The 18,176-nt window shown below is 41.7% G+C and overlaps 1 protein-coding gene across 1 annotated transcript in view; it reads right to left on the reverse strand.

Moving 5' to 3' along the window:
- The window catches only part of LOC124168746 (whirlin), a 521,564-nt gene that overhangs the window by 132,965 nt on the left and 370,423 nt on the right, over positions 1-18,176 (reverse strand). Inside the window, exons 8-9 of the mRNA XM_046547013.1 lie at positions 11,805-12,012; positions 9,055-9,207 (exon numbers count right to left, since the gene is read on the reverse strand). Coding sequence (XP_046402969.1) covers positions 9,055-9,207; positions 11,805-12,012 — 361 coding nt within the window. The remainder of the gene's footprint in view (positions 1-9,054; positions 9,208-11,804; positions 12,013-18,176) is intronic.

Consider the following 18,176-nt stretch of genomic DNA (forward strand, 5'->3'; position numbering starts at 1 on the left):
TATCATTATTATTCTCAAATAAGTATTCTAGTGAATTTTATCATGTAATACTTTACTTCATTGTCACACATACAATTTATACATGTAGTTATATTAAAAACAAAACAAATATATTAATGCATAGACTGATATTTAAGGCTTTCTCAGGGAATGACTCGGGAGGATTCTTTTTGGGTTTGCAACCGGGCTAGTGTTTGCATGATGTATGCGCCGTTGTGCATGCATGCTAATCCACATAAAATGAAGTTGTGAAAACTAATCAAAGCCATTATAATCAGATTGAATCACGTCGAGAAATTGGACTTTCAACCGCCACACACGAGGATGATAATTACTTTGACCGGCCGAGGCACATTTGGGGTTTTGCCAAATCAATTGACTGGACATGCACGCGCCCATTCCCGCTTGCGTCCTGAAGCGCATCTGAAGATCAGAGAGTGATAGAGGGCGGGGGGATGAGGGATATCTTTGAGAGGCTCTGTCTTTGGCTCACGACGCAGCGAACTCATTGTATGTAAGTAGTGCAACGCACGGTGATGAAAAGCAGACCAAGCAGCACTGCACTCGTGCTTTGAATAGATCAGACTCAATTATGATCTATCGTGGAATAAACATATTCGAGAAATAACAGGTCGAGTTAATCGTAAAATGGGATTTGTTAAAAGAATATTAGGAAAGTGCGACGACAAAGTGAGAGAAATTAGCTACTTTACCCTCGTTATACCTCATTTGGAATACGCTGCCAGTGTTTGGGACCCTCATGAAAAAGGCTTAAAAACAGAGAACGCGTGCAGAGAAGAGCTGCCATGTACGAGACAAGCCATTATTACATATGTGTAATTTGCAAAGCGCTTAGTGCTACTGATCACCATGATAAACTCGAACGGTAATCTCTGTCAGACCGTAGACTGAAAAATAGACTAAACCTATTCGATGAATTCAGGAGCAATATATTTCCCGAAGATGTTAGCCATATCTTACGAACGCCAACATACTGCGGTAGATCAGATTAGAAAAATAAAATAGGAGAGATAAACTGTAGAACAGATAGATTCACAATGCCTTTTATTCCATGATCAATAAGGGACTATGACGACGGCGTTGTTAGTTGACTTGTAGTGTAGTAAAATAACTCCTATATCCCTTAATGCATGTTTCTGAATTTTCCTAGAATTGCTAACAGCATATTTTGCATGTTCTAGCTTCATAGGCTGATTGCCTTTAAGATTTGTTGGAAATTTTTGCCTTTGCAAGAATTATATTTTACAGAAGTGTGTTTTGCTAGCATGCATGACATTTTTATGATCGTGTGGTGTGCATTCTCTTGCATTATGCAATGCTGATGGTTGATCACCCTCTTAAACACCCTTCGCTTAAAATAAAAACGAGATCACACAAACTATTATTCATCACGAGAACTTTGTACCAACAGAAATACTATATGTACTCCTATTGATGAAATTCACCAAGCTTCCATTTTATAAGCCTTGGCTCCTGTTTATATCATGGAATTAAAAAAAAGGCACAGGCTAAACCCAATATGAAACATAATTCTCGTATTCTTACGGAAGTTAATCCTCCATTTCAAATTGAATTTCTACTCCAATACATTTAGACGATTTTTCAAACTTAGCGTTTGGATTCTTTGGACGACGGCATTCAGCTAACTCCATCAAACCATCATTAGTGGTTAGAGGACAAAATATTAGAGATATGACCAACATCTCAAGGACCTCAAGTGGATCGCGGTGTACCGAAAAATTAACATTATTGAGTGGGAAACATGATCAAATTCGAGCAGCATTCCCAGAATGGATGGTTACAGACGGAGACAGAGACTATCGCTCCGAAAAGACTTGTTCTGACTCTCGCTGCGGACGAATGGATCGTTTGATCGCAGATTGAGTGAAAATTGGCGCCTTCCGATCGGTCGCTTCCTCCCACCGGAAGTTCCCGCTTGCAGCCTCAGTTCCGTTCTTCGATCCAGCCAATAGCACCGTCGCAGGTGTGTATCAGGGGGAGGGGGTGCGGACCTCACGGTCTCCGTGCGCTATCTAGTATCGATAAAAGGAACTAACAGTGAAATGTGAAAAATACGGGTAATGTAAGCATAGAAAGCTTTATCACAGCCAAATCACATTAATATTATGGAATTTAACGCCATTGGAGGTTATAATTCATTGTATTCATTAATTTTTCTAATGAGGATACCAATGCCATGTAAATTATTGCACAATATTAAGTCCTGAGTGTTTACTAAGTCTAATCATATCATCATCCTCCGCGAACAATTGCTTAACTAACCTATATTACAGATAATTCCATATTTAAAATATTTATTATATTCTCCCTAGTTTGTAACAGTATTAACCAGTATTCAGTATCCAGTTTCAGTATTTTTTTTATTTCTAACAGTGAAATGTGAGAAATACGAGTAATGTAAGCATCGAAAGCTTTATCACAGCTAAATCACATTGATAATATGAAAAATTAACGGAATTTCACGCCATTGGATTCATCATAATCATTACTTTTTCCAACGAGAATACCAATGCCATGTAAATTATTGCACAATATTTAGCAATTGGACTCAGTGACTTTACCAGTGAACTATGAGTACGATGCACGTAAACATAATTCAAACTGAAAATGCGAGACGAAAGGGAATATTACAAATTAGGGAGAATATAATGACTATTTTAAATATGGAATTAACTGTGATATAGTTAAGACAAGCAATTGTCTGCGGAGGATATGATTTGATTAGACTTAGTGAGCACTCAGGACTTAGCCTGTGAAGGTTACCTTTCCTTCCATGCTTAGCTTCTTCCGCCGAATACGGAGGCGCTCGTGCCATCCAATTGAAAGTGGGGCTCATGGGTTCTCCGATTATAATAAGGAGCGGACGCACGCGGCAACTTTTGTCACCTCTGCTGCCATCGTTCGCAAAATTGAAGGGCGGACATGTCATGCATCGCACATAACGAGGGAATTAAAAAGGAAAAAAGAGGACTTTTTAAATTATTAAACGAATTTCACATACCACTCTACGCTCTGTCACGTCACTTCATCTATTTCAACAACGAAATTCATGAAGAAGTTATTTTACACCTTCGGTTACCCAGGAGGACATTTCAAAAACCGCAGTGCATTTTTTAAAGCTCACATATTAGAGAAATTAATCATTATACAATTAATATAGTCAATTTATGCTAGCAAGTATACTTGATATAATACACATAATAGTATAAGCTCGTAGTTGGTGAAAGCAACTGTATTTTACTTTAACATTCACACATTGAGTTGAACACAGAGCTAAAATACTGGCTGGTCAATGATCAAATAATCATGGCGACACGGATAAAATTCTTGGGAGTATCGGTTTGATGATAATCCTGAATTTCAATATGATATGATTCGACAACTCTTATGGTATTAATGTTAAGGAAGAGACATGGTACACAGCGACTCCCACGACGAAGCGAACTTTCTTTCTCAAAAGGTAAGAGCACCTTCCTCTTCATATCTCTTCTTGGCATCCATAGACCTTCATCAATTGATCAGGACACATAATCTTCGAGTAGAGCATAGCAATAGTTCAAAAGAGTTCCTCTTGAAATACGTCCGAAGATTGGATATCCGAGTGTCAATCATGGTTGGTAGGAAGATTATCTCCGGAACCGGTTTTTCGATTGTCTCAAGCAATCATTGTTGGGGAAGAGATCAAGTCTCAGGCTTCGTTCACATCGTACGCGCTTATCATGAAGTGTCGCTTGTAGTTTAGCGCTATGCGTTGCGCGACGTAGAAACTGCAGAAAATACGCGGCAGTATTACGAAGTTGAGTCAATAAATAATATAAACCACAAGTTTAACGCACACGAGACGATTTTCAACTACAATAGACCACTTCCACCACGGTCAATAGCGAAAGTCACACGGACCGAGATACAGGTGCCTGGTGGCGTCGCAGAATAAAATGCGTGCGAAACGGCAACATATAACGCTCAACCGCCATGTTCTTTGGTCTCCTTTACTTGAGTCCCGTTGGTCAATCGCTTTGCGTTAAGGGCCGCAAATCATCGAGGAAGTTGTCATGGATACAGTGATTGCGATGATGTTTGGAATTACTTCTACTCCTCTTGAGTCCCGCTGTGCTCTAAGAATTTGGTCTGAGCAGGCAATAAGCAAAGCGCTAAGCTTGGCGCAAGCGTTTGCATTTGAAGCGTAGGGCCATTGAGTAAGTATATACTTACTATATGGTAGTGCATTCAGCGCGAACTCACCCTTAATTAATCTGCCGAGGTAGTGTGTGCCACTTTGCTCTTATTTGGCCAAAAGCGTGCTTCTCTCCTGCGAACATGACTATGCGGTGACGATCAACACTTCTGGCCGACGTTACTTCTCGTAGTTACCGTCCAAGTGTCACAAAATTGAACACTTTCCACTTTGGTTAACTTATAACCTTTTAACGATGTCTTCTAATGACAACCTTTTACCACATTTTAATCATTAACTTCAAGAGTAGGTAAACAACAACTCCGCTACCGCGAGTACTACAATGGAAGAAACTCCAGTCGCCCAATAGACGTGTTATCACTGATCGCACATTTAAATAGATTCATTAAAGTCGCCCCACGCGTCGCTGACCGCAGCGATATCCGAATTTTACGGGGAAATAAGCAATAGTTAGGGCTGCTGAACGAAATTGAAATTCATGATGATGATTTTCAGTCCTATCCATAACTTTTCGATATTTTTCTTGGAAGAGCAAATATTGAGAATTAATGGATCGCACATTTCCGCGCTGTGGCAATAAAAAAACGATTTAAATTCGCTCTGAGCGTCAAGGACAAAAATGAAGCTTATACAGGACGCACAGGGGCCCTCTCAACATACATACTTTATTGGATGCGACATTGTTATTTTGCATAAATTGAGCCAATATTGATAATTTCGTTTTTTTAAACTGATATAGAAAGCGTAGGAAAAAGCAATTACATTCGTCATGGCTCCGTACTGCAAGCACCAACCAAAATTGAATGTATGAAATAACGTCACCGCAATATTAAAAAAAACCCGTTCGCCAAATCAAGAATGAAAAATTTCGACGAGTTATCTTGGATAAGTATTCTTTTTTGAAGCCTCTGAAGTGATGCATATTTTCAAAAAGTCATGGTGATCTTCCTATCTACAAGAGTCAACAGTTGTGTTCACGATATATATGGGTATTTATTTAAATGTTCAGGTTAAATAAATTTTGGAATTTTTGAGACAAAGTTTTATCTTGGTATAGTGATGGAATTCCCTACAATATCAGTTCTTTGGCCAGTTTACCTTTACACTGTTATGATAAGATGAGAGTCATTGAAAATCCGACACCTCTCCGAATGTGCTCATTTTAATTCGGGAACACATAATAGTAATTGTACACGACTCATACCTCGAACGTAGCTACATTCCAAAAGTTGAACACACCCATTTTCACATTTTTTGCTTGCGCGTCTGCAGTTTTTTTCCTGATCATCCCTGAAAATTCCCTGAGAGTCCCAATGAATGATTTCTCTGACCTGTATATGAACCCCGATCAGAATACGTGGGAGAGGAAAACTGACATGACCTACAGTAATTTTTTCTCTTAAAATAAATCCAAGTTGGTTGACATAGGAGAAATGAGATTTGTTAAAACCTAAACCGTATTTTAAGAGATTACGTACCCAGTATGGTCCCACTTTAGATGTCAAATACTCGTGTGTCTTTGTTTCTATCGGACATATTATAAATGAATGTTATGAATGTTTGTTTGTTGATTAACTGCGATTCTACCGTATCCTTTCCCTAAACAAGAGTTGTGGGATCATATATCACTTCTCAGGTACTTGTGACGGTGGAGTGAAGTTCCTTAATCTCGGTTCCATACCTTTTCGACACAAGTGGCCCTGATGGATGTGGATGAGTGACCGTAGGTGCAGGGACAAATATCGCTATCTCTACCACACACATCACTGTCAGGACCGCATTTTTGAAGAACCGGACTCAAAATTGAGTGGGTCCAGACTTGACAATGAAGTTTGCTTGAGCTAGAGTTCGTATTTCAGAAGCTAACTTTAACTCAAGTGCAACTCAATCTAAATGCAAATGCCTAAAAAAATTTCATACACGATCTCCAGCTCATTAAATACTAACATTAGTGGTGACCAATATATCACGCGTGGAAGTGTTTTTACGGCGTATCATTTTGAAAACGTCAGCCGATGGCATCTTGGAATCTTGGACTCAGTTTGAGTTGCGACTCGATGGTGGAGTGTAGTCTGATCAACCTTAGGCACTCGAGTGAGGTCTCTTAATACCAATTTGACAACAGCGTCGAGTTTGAGTCAAAATCAAGGGCCGATTTCCAGGACTTTATTCAAGTTTTAATCTTGACGCAAAGTCGACTCGGTTGTCACTTTGAAATCGCGAGAGTCGCTAAGTTCCTAGATGTACATCGCCTCACGTTTTTAAAACGAATCATCACTCGTAAAAATACTTCCGCCAGTGATATTAAATTTTAATAATGCTAGTTTTATAAGCAGGAGAATATGACAGGAAATATATCAGGTAAATGCATTATTTTGTATTATACCGCAATTAATCTTGCTCAAGCGAGATGAGCTGACGTCAGTCTAAAATAAAATATCTTGACTCAAATCCAACTTGAGTTTGAGATCTGAAATATCGAGTTGCACTGACGTTCAGGAATAAAATCCTAAATATCCGTCACCACATTGTAGGGTCGATCTTAATTTTGGCCGGAAGACGTGGACCGTTGGGGTCAGAAGCCCTCCACAAACTCGGTTCACGCTGTAGCCATCATCCATAGCATTGAAATTACTCGGCTGCCTTTTCGGTTGCGCAGTTCAAATCGACGCAAAAGTGAAGAAACGGAAATTTACTCGGAGCGATTGTTTGCAAATTTTCTATATAAGGCTCCCAGTAGGAGGGGCGAAACGTCGAGAAAAAACATGACTCAGAGGCAGTATTTCTCGTAAGGTGCAAGATACACACTCATGAAAAAAGCTGCGAAAAAGCATCAATTAAAAAAAAAACCTTTGGCTCTATGTAATAACGCCAAATATTTCCGATGTCGTGGTGAATAGTGAAATAGACTGGAGAGAGTGAGGGTCGAAGTACGCCAGTTTACAGTCGAATTTTATAGAGTATTTTTATCGCGAAGACATTATGTTAAAGGATAGTGCAATTTAAAGAAAGAGGTTCATTTAAAATCATCGAGGTTATATGCAGCAACAAGGTGCCTGTTATGTTAAAGCCCACAGTGTCATTTGGCTATGCATGCAACCAAATAATTTATGTATGTACATAAAAAGTAATTTAATAAGTCATTTTTAAATAATGCTAATTTTAAAGACATTCTGTTATAAGGGTGCTTTGCTGAAATTGTTGTGAATCAGCCGTTAAGTTATTGCATGAGTTAAACAAAGTGAATTAGAAGTGTGCTGGAAAAAGGTAATGTAAAAAGACTTCTAAAATTTACAAGAATTTACTATACTAAAAATATTTTGCATGCAACTGAAAGTTTCGGATAAATTTTACTATGCACTAGAGTAATAAGAAAAACATTGGACATAAATGTGGAACCAAAAACATATTTACATTATAAATTGTCTGAGAATGAACCTTTCAAAGTAAAGATTTTAATAAATGATAGTTATAGAAAACTTCATTTAAAATCAATTTCAAGTGAAATAATTATGTTAAATAACCTTCCTCCGCCAAATAATTTACTTAATTGCGGTCGATGGCCCCAAAGAAATAAGTTACGCGCATTTTCCAGAGTTATGAATACTCTGCAGAATCCTGAATGGTCAAAAGTCTTTAGCACAAGCTACAGCGGATTATATGGACAATTCATAGACGTCTTTTCAGAACATTTTACTGCAAATTAAATATATTCAAATAAAACGTTTTAGAGATAAATTAAATCGTTATTAGAAAAAATAAGCACAAATTTCTGTAAAAATCTTAATAAAACTGGAAAAAGAGGAATGAGATGATTAAGATAGCGAATGATATTCTGAGAAATAGGTGAGATATCTAAAAACTAACTCTCTCACAGGTATGAATTACTTAAATCAGCGATTTTGACCGAAAATGTTTTTTACAACCAAAAATTACCACGTTATGTAAAGTTATTTGATGCGGCTGCCCAACTGCATGAATTAATCAGCTTTAATTAGTAAATTATGCAGGAATTTTCTATGAGAACGAATGGCCTATCCAACAGAACGAGAAAAAATATGCAAACTTAACGTGGGCGTTACTGATGGCACATAATGAATTAACATGGCCCAAAACAAAAGCGAGGCGATAAAAAGGCTAACAATTATCGCGCAGTTGATTTAATCAGAGTTGAAACGAAATTAATCTTAAAGAGGCCATCACACTGCAAACCATGAACAATTATCGCTACTTTAACATGAATATGAAGGTAAAACTACAAGGTAAATCGCAGTTAAAAATTACCGGGAAAGGGTCATACTTTTCCAGTTTTCCACAAACGTAGGCGCGTAAAACGGGAAATGATAAATTCAATTGATTCGGCTTTTACTTCGTGAAAATCCATATTGAAATGAAAATACACGACTTTGGTAACTTTTCACAGGAAAATTATCTATTGGTATGACGCGTTTCGACGCTGAGGCGTCATTCTCAAGTACAAGGTACTTGTCAAGTCAAGTACAAGGTAAAAGTCAATACACGATACTTGAGAATGGCGCCTCATCGTCGAAACGGGTCGTACTAATAAATTATTTTCCAATGAAAAGTTACCAAGGTTGTGTATTTTCATATCGGGAAATGATAAATAAAATGTAATAATAAAAGATTGTATACTGCAAGTGTATTAATTTTGAATGAACTGCTTTACTAATAATCAAAATTTCTTCATTTTAGGGCCATTGCAAAGCTAGGAAAGAGCGTATTTTTCGCGTCGCCTCGGAAGGAGGTTTTCGTTTGTCTTTTGAGAGAGAGAGCAGGTGTAGGAGGATTTCACTCACCCTGGCGGCGGCGTTGGAAGGCCCTCCCGCCATCAGCATCTGCCTGAGTTCGCGGCATCTCTGACCCTCAGCCTCTCGTCGATAAACCAGTTCGTCAAATCGAGCCCGGTCCTCCAGAGCCACCACCTCCCTTAGTTCCGTAAGCAAGGTGTACTGAAACAGAAGAAGAGAATAGAGCTGCTCGAAAAGTGACTATAATAGGGATGCAAAGGGTGGCAGCACTGATTACAATCATCGTGTTTCCAATAGGGTGGTTACCCATAATTTTTTTATTGCCTAAATCAAAAGATTGTTACTCCTGGAGTACATATTTCACACTTTTAGATTTTTAAATTACGATATCTATTTTTCGCGAATAAATGAAAAGTGAAAATTTTCAAGCGCGCGAAAACGCGACGGCTAAGTAGGACTGCTGGGAAAACCCCGTGTGACGTTCTGGTTCCCGCCTTCGCCGTGTGAGGTGACCTTGGGGCGAGGCTTTGAGCGCTGATACGACGGAGAATGCTAGCAGGTAGCAGAGTACCCTGCTAGCAGGTAGCGCTTGGCTTAAATAAGGATTATTAATACCCTATCAAACGAAGGAAACTTTCCGACTTTAGGCAGTTTTAATAGGCGATTATTAAGAGACGTTTCCCTGAGCTCTATGCCTCATGCATGCATTGGTAATCTTAGACGATGTAAAACTCCTATCTACTCGTATAGAAACTAGGTCCCTGTGACGTCACGTGGAGTGGCATCGCATGGGCGCCAATCTTGCCTTTTTCAAATGATGTTAAAATTGACCATCGCTATTCGTCTAAACCGGTATTTCTAAAACCAAATAATATGTATATTATGAACACACTAATGGTGGGTAACGAATCGCAATCAATGCCTTTCGTTTTCTTTGATGAAGGAAACTACCCTATTCGCTCAGCCAATAACACTTCTAAGCCGTGTCCGAACTCGCTAATCATTATTGATCATGCATTCCGACGATCTGATTTTGGGTAGCCAACCAATTATAGTAGTAGCCAACAAATCATTATAAGTTTGTTTGTAAGTACGGGAAATTTAAACCATCCTGGAGGGTTTGCTTTCATTGAAAGAATTATAAGTAAAGCAAAAACTGCAATATATATAATGTTTGTCATTGCAAGTATTAGCATAGAAGAGTGGTGAGTTTGATGAATTACATCATAATCAATGTAAATTTTCGTTGAAACCTCTAATAATAACAAGTGAAACTTGGATCAATTTGTCTGTCAGCGACACGAGTGGCGAAATTTGTAAACCCATTTAAATCCGCGGTGGGTGATAACACAATCAGAGGCTGACTTCTGAATCCTCTTTTGTAATGTTCGTGTCTGTATCCATCAGGAACGTGGTGATGAGCTGTGACAATTGACGCACGATTTCTTGGCGAGTCCTCGACTATTCGTTGTCGAGCTTGTCCGCAGTGGGGCGCAGGCAGGCAGGGATTTCTCCGATCACTATCGAAAGCATCGCAGGCATGTCATTCGAGTTTTTAGAAAAATCGAATGACATGCCAAGATCTCTCTTCGTGCCCCCTACAAAGGCTGTTCACACTGTTTGGCTGACGTGACATTTAAATGGAACTCACTTTGTCTCCACGCTTCTGGGTTTCACCGTGTGGATTTTCTTTGCGACGACAGTTTGTATCTGGCACCTCAGAGAAGATTGCTAGGATTCTACGACAGCACAACATCGTAACAAGATTCACTTGTGTCTCCAAGACTGGAGATATCCTACCGTGTCCAAAAGACATTTTACCGCACGACATTCAAGGAGGTGTCTATAAGATGCCATGTTCATGTGGCAAAGACTACATAGGAGAGACGTGTAGATCAATGAAAGTGCGCATCCAGGAACACAGAAGAGCCACAAGAAATAAGAAATTTCAGCTCTCCGCCATTGCGGAGCATACATGGACTGAACCCGGACACCAGATACTGTTTGACGAAGCAACAGTTGTTGCAAAAGAAAATAGAAATTTTCCCAGGCTAATAAAGGAGGCTATCGAAATATTCAAGTCACCGGAAAACATGAATAGAGAAGACGGCTACCCTCTCCACAGCTCGTGGAAGAGGGTCATACGACAGAAAAGAAGGTGGACCAATCAGCATCCAGCATGAAAGATTGGCGACAAGAACGCACTATATAAGTCACCAAAAATTGAATCCCGGCATCGATCTGAAGACGCCGGTTGGAATACCGGAGAAACTGTCGTCGCAAAGAAAAATCCACGCGGTGAAACCCAGAAGCATGGACACAGCCTATAGACAACGCCACGGAAAACTACCTAAGAAGGTATTTAGTGCAGTTGACAGGCCAAAGAATGAAACTGTGCTAGGTAAGAAGTGAAATTTCAAAACTAAACAGGATCAATGTGGAACAATTGAATGCTTTAAAGTTAGAATTGTTGCTAAAGGCTTTGCTCAAGTAACAGGAGTTAATTTTGACAAACTTTTTTTCCTGTAGTAAAAAAGAAAACGTTACGATTGTTATGTGCTGTAGCAGTGGCATAACTATGGAGGGAAGGGATGAGGGGGATAGATCACCCCCCAAAGCCTCAGAGAAACAAAAAAAATATTTTAAGATATTGTCTAGTTTTTACTTATAATAACTGCATCTGCTTTAAGTTAAATTTTAAGTGACAAAATGATGTAATATTTATTTCATGTCATTTTTAAAAAATTTCGACATCATCTAGATAACGCCCCGGAAAACTACGCATCAACGGAACTCACCTTTTCTGGCGTGCTGAGCATCTCCAAGAGGACGGCTAGGAAGGCGTCGATGGCCATCCTGCGTGCCGCGTACTCCCGCATGTAATAGGCCAGAGTGGCGTACTCGGACTTTCGGAGCACGCGCCGCGCCTTCTCCTCCACCATCTGCAGCGAAGGACAGCCCAGGCGACTCCCGTCCACCGCAGACGAGGGAAGACCGCTGGCACACCTGCGACACACCGCCCACGGGACATACGTGAATACATGTGTACATACAAACACAACAGGGAGAGAACGACACTTATGTTATGAACAACACATGGCAACCAGGGAAAGAGCTTCGTGTTCCTTTGAGAGCGACGCTACACCCAGCACATGGCCAGGGAAAGGCTCTTAGGGTACTCGCATAGTGAGGAGGCAGAGATGGAGGTGGAGATAGAGGTAGAGATGGAGATTGAGGCGGAGGTAGAGGTAGTATCGCATAGTGAAGAGGTTTATGCACGCAGCTTTCCCATTGCCTCGACCACGATCCAGTGTTTCACCGTGCGGCCTCAAGTATAATGGTTATTTGCTTATTTGTAACATTTTTACAATGTTAAGCGATAGTAGTGGTGATGGTGACATGTCATCCGCATGTAAGTGGTGGCTGACTGGTAGATAAGTTATCTTGAATTCAGCGCTCATCCCATAAATCAAGCGCGACAAGATCTGGGAGAATACCACCATCTGTATTTGCAACATAAGTATTACCCAGACAAATTTCGGGAAACCAGGATGTCACATGAAACGGGTCTTGAACGCACCAATCACGGAGAAGCCTCCCGATATACCTTGCTACACACCGCTCGAAAGACAAACTCGTTTGTCTTTGAAAGCGGTCCCGCGCGACCTCCTGGTGAACCGCGAGATACACCTCTACCTCGACATGCTCACTATGCGCGCGCCCGTATCACACAATGTATCTGTGTTACCTCGAGGTACCGCGACCTCTACCTCTATCTACACCTCCACCTCTTACCTCCTCACTATGCGAGTACCCTCATCCACGAGAAGCAGACACTCACCACCAAATAAGTAGTAGAGAACACTTTTCCTTACGCCCAGCGTATGACCATGACCTAGAGAGTTCTCCGGCCTAGGTCAAGGCCTCTCTCTTCCTCGCAATCTCCTTCCTCGCATTGCGGAGCACGCACAGAGAACAAACACGAGCAAAGTTACAAGTGGGAAGAGAACAACGCGACGGAAGCAGGGTGAGTAGTGGCGCTCGTGGTCTGAGACATTTAAACACTAGCCACGTGCTCTCTCTCCTGGTGTTGCAAGACGAAAGTCAGGATGTGGTGGTGCAGCGAGTATGAGGCAGTTGACGGGACGGGGCAGTTGGCGGCAGCGGCGAGCAACAGATTGCAAGTCTATGCCCTGGATATGGCGAACACTGCTCTGCTGGAGAGAATCGCAGCCTGTGAAACTTTGCTCCGTGACATTTAAGCACTCATCGCGGGCACTCTAGCGAATCTTCGTCCTCAATTGTTTCTCATAAGAAGGAGAGATCTTGAGTGATTCTAGCTGGTGTGAAGCAGGCGATGGTAACAGTTCTTGAGAGCAGTGAGAAACAGGTAAAACGTCTAGAACGTGGATAAAGCGAACGGTGCTATGAAAATGACGCTGAAAAAGCACTGTGATATTCATGCACTCGTCACGTGCACCCTTGCGGGTCCTCGTCCTCAACTGTTTCCAAATGGAAGCGAAGTTGCGGCCGTGCAAGGCTCACCTGCGAGGCAGAGGGTCCGAGGAGGAGCAACCCTATTCAGCTCTTATGTTAGATCGTCCGCGCCTGCCCCCACCCCCATAAAAAGGGGGGAGAGGGTGAGGTTGGGGGGGGGGGGCGCTGTTTTGGATCGATAGGCCCTCCCACTTCCCCAGGCGTGCGCGCGTGCCTTTGCGTGACACAGTGGCCCGCTCGCTCGCGAAGCCTCCCCGCCCAGACGCGTGCAGCAGCGGGGGAAGGAAGGGCTGTGCTGCGCTCGCTATCCAGACGCACGGCTCAAGGGGAAGTACATGTACTTACTGTGGAATAACACCTATTGATCGAAATGAGCCATATTAGAAACTCACCATATACAGACACAGAATTTCATGATTGGGGAACATAGCAAACTGAAAAAGAAAGCCGCCCAAATCGTTGAAATCTGCTAGGGTAGAGTATCGCACATTTGACGGCAAGAGGAGGCTGCTAAAGACTACGTCCTTGCTTTGGAATGCATAAGCAATCAAGAACCGATCTTAAGGCCGTTTTACACGGTACACGGAATTGCGCAATCTGACGTACGTGCGAAGGCGCAATCAAAATTGCGTCGTGTAAAGCGGTGAATTGCTAGAACACATGCGAGAATGCGTGGATGCGAGACGGAAAAATAGCCCCCGTTCTAATTTCGTTCATGCATTCGCGCAATTCCACGCCATTTTAGAAATTAATGCAGCTCTAACCTGCACAATTCCGTGCCCTGTGTGAAACGGCCCTTAGAAACTCACTTAATTTCCAAGTCCGAAAAAAACAATATCACAAGGGATACATTTTTCCGAACACGCAGTTAAAGAATAGGAATTTATTTTGTACTCAAAAGGACTTAAACAAATGCTCCGCGGGACTCAGGAGTGAAATATCTTCAAGGACCACCTTCTTCTCTTTTTTGGTTAAAAACTGATTTCCTAGCATCCCCCGCCACACGCCAATTGAGGCGGCTTGTTCCGTAGTATGTGGACGTGGATTAATGCGACCATAAATGCATTTTACTACATTCCTCAGTCCTCCGCTTCTCCTCCCCACCTCACCCATGCCAGTTCCCCCACTTCCCTGACGCTCTTCTCCCCAGACTTCACCTGCCAGTCTTATACACATTCGCATATCCTCTTATAGCTCTTCCTCTGTGGATTTTTCACTCCATTTTATTTCTTACGTAATTGACGCATCTTATAGCATATGATCTATCCACTATTGAGTCGTTCTCCACTGTTCCCGATCTTCTATTGTTCGGCACTTCTGCTTCATTTCTCACCCCATCCGTCCGTTTCATCTTCAGCGTCCACCGCTAGCCTCTCGTCTCGACAGCTTCAGAGTCCTATATGGTCAGTTTTCCCCATTGCCCTAGGTTTTCAGTATACTAGTGCCCACATGAAAGTTTTCACATTCCGAGAAGGTGCCTCTGAAATACCTTCCCTAGAATTTAAACTAGTCCTTTACAGGATATTTGGTGAATTGAACATAACGAATTGGTCGCATGACGACCTGACACCACTGGAAATTATTTATAAGTGTAATATGGCAATAAAAATCCAAAATACTTGCAAAAGAAATAAGCCCGTCAAATATTTCGAAATATTTTTGATTCGTTAGCTTCAAGTCGTACTTCAGGCCTAAATAGTTCATTCAAGAGTTGAGATTTTAGTTGCATTGTACAGTTTGTATACGGTGCCTCCAGAAGTATCAATTAATTGGAAATGAAAAAACAAAGCACATGAACCCTCTTTGAATAGTTTTTTTTCTTTCGAAATTACGAGTGCGATTGAGACGCTTCGAGACGCGCAGCAGGTGGGGGGGCAGGGGGGGGGAGGGGGGAGGTCAGAAATAGTCGCTTGTCTGGGGTCAGGCCTCCCTCTGCCCCTGGATAATCAGGGGAATGCAGAAGGGTACGAAGCAAAGCAGGGGAAAGGTTTGGCGCCGAGAGGGCTTTAATCGACCACGTGACACATTCTCTCTCCTAGCTACGAAACATTTGAGTGCAGTTTACTTACCGCTCCGAAAGTTTGACTCAATTCACGTATGGATTTAAATGAAAAAATGCCTACGATTGCAATTTGGCGGGTAAAAAATGAACTAGTATCTTACGCTGATAACTTTATGTTGATTGAGTTACCAAAAGAAACAACAGCAAAGCGTTAAGCTGATTCTCCTACAGAAAACCGTGTTCTCGATTAGATTCTTCAAATAAATCCAACGAAAGGGTAAAAATAAGGAACGATATCGATGATGCGAAGAGAAAAATCACCAGATAGAGCAAATGGCAGTAAGGAATGGGTGGCGATAGCAGAGAAGTAATGAGTGGAACCTTCCGAACTGTGGTACTGCCGTAGGATGATGAAAAAGAAATGGATCGTTCGTTTAAGTAATGAGGAGGTGCTAAAAAGAGTGGGAGAAAAGCGTCTTCTAATAGCGGAAGGAAGTAGACGGTACAATTTGGGAGCTTCGATAAGATGAGCCGAAGAAAGCAATCGTGAAAGAATGATTAAGAGTGGCTCCGAATGAGTTGTTTAAGACAAGTGATTAAGGATGTAAAAGAGAAGAAATATGACGCTACTTGACCATAATAGTAACTGCTAAACGATTTCTTCTCAACCAAACGTAACCCAATTTGTAAACGAAAACTTTACCATTAAAAGATGCTTCCATACTTTATAATCAGGCGCAGAGGCCATTATCAAGTATCATTAACGTTTAGCAAAATTGATTGATGATAATATCAGATATAGTATGCATAAGGAGGTGGTATTGCCCCTCACCTGCATTTTCGTACAAGCCGCATTAATGGGCAACAAAACAAAAAGAAATTACGCATACCGTTTCATCCAGCATTTGTTAAAGTCCTTCGGGGGAAAACTAATTCCTATTCCTATCCGTTGGGAAAAATATTTCTCTTAATATTTCGTTTGACTCAGTAGCAAGGACATCAGGAAGCGAATTGCATTAGCAAAGGAGGCGTTCATGAACAGGAAGGAGCTTCTAAGAGGATCGTTACATAAGAGTTTAAAGAAAATGTTAGTGAAGAGTTTGATTTGGAATGTAGCTCTCTACGGCGCGGAAACGTGGACACTGAGGAAAGAAGACGAGAGAAGATTGGAGGCATTCGAGATGTGGGTGTGGAGAAGAATGGAGAGGGTGAAATGGACGGAGAGGAAAAGGAACAACGAAGTGCTGGGCATAGTGGGTGATGAGAGGCAGCTTTTAGATGATATACGGAGGAGACAGAAGGTATGGACTTAGCGGGGAGGGGATGTTGAAAATGGTGTTAGAGGGTAGAATGTTAGGGAATCGAGGGAGGGGAAGGAAAAGAATAGGATTCTTAGATAGATTGAAAGGGAGTAGGCCTTACAGTGAATTGAAGAAGGCAGTGCTGGAAGGAAAGGGAGGCTCCCGGATCACTTCTTGAATACGCCATGGAAACCTGCCTTAATCGGTAGAATACTATAATAAAATAACATTTGGTTTCTATCGGAAATATGGTGAGTTCGCCAGTGGTCGCTCAGGTATTCCACGAGAGAGACGCAAAAGTCAGAAATGGCTATGAAGTTGGGGGGGGGGGGGGGTCGGGGGGTACGAGTCGAGGGCGCAAACAGATGTCCGTGAATAATTAAGAGGCCACTCACTATCTTTCTCCTTTCGTGGCCTGTCACTCGCCTCTGGATCAATACGCGAAGACACGAAAGATTCGATCCATACATACGGTCGGTCATCACGAAACGTGACGCGGGTGGAAGGTCACGACCCGAAGACAGAGAAAGAGGGGAGTGGGAGGGGGGTCAAGGGCAAGAGTGGCGATGCACACATACAAGCTCCGTGAGCGACCGATGTGCACTATCCAGGTCTTTTGTGTGACCGATTTACGAGTGGGATCACTCCGACGAACGGAACAACCCTTTCGGTCGTGACCGACGTCTCGGTTGTCGGTCTTTCGTGATCGAAAAAAGGTTTCCAGCTATCGAGCGACGATCGACCATTCGCGATCGACTCACTCAAGTGAATGGTGAACGGTGAACAACATCACTGAAACGACCGACTAGGCCCATCACTACGCACGAATTCACGTCTACTTATATTCACGTCTGGTTAATTGAGAAGAGGCCGCTTGCGCAATCGCTCTTCTTTTGTTTTGCATCCTCTTAACAAGGCTCTGCTATCGCATCTAGATATGTTCTGGGTGCATTGAGGTGAAGTGTCGAAGACATTTTTGCTGATCTCTCAAATTACGAAAGATTATCTCACCATTTTCTCAAATTTTTATACTTGAATGAAATGACACGATAAAAAAATCTCCTGGATCGGTAATCGAACCACCGACCTTTGGGCTTTCCGGGCAGACCAGTGTGCTATCGAGGATCGGGAATTCTTTTTACAATTTACACAATTACGTTATCACATCAATAAATGTTCAGCACATATTGAGTAAATAGGAATTCCAGGATTCCTTTGTTCCTCAATCCTCTTGAGAAATATGGGCTGCGTCCCATCGAAAATTAGAGAAAATATAAGCTCCATATTTTTTTGCATTTACCATAGAGCTAAGTGTTTTCATGTGACCGCCGAAGGGCAAGAAGAAGTTTTATTTATGATGATCGTCACGT

The sequence above is a fragment of the Ischnura elegans genome, chromosome 12 (genome assembly GCF_921293095.1).
Source record: "Ischnura elegans chromosome 12, ioIscEleg1.1, whole genome shotgun sequence".
Taxonomy (NCBI): domain Eukaryota; kingdom Metazoa; phylum Arthropoda; class Insecta; order Odonata; family Coenagrionidae; genus Ischnura; species Ischnura elegans.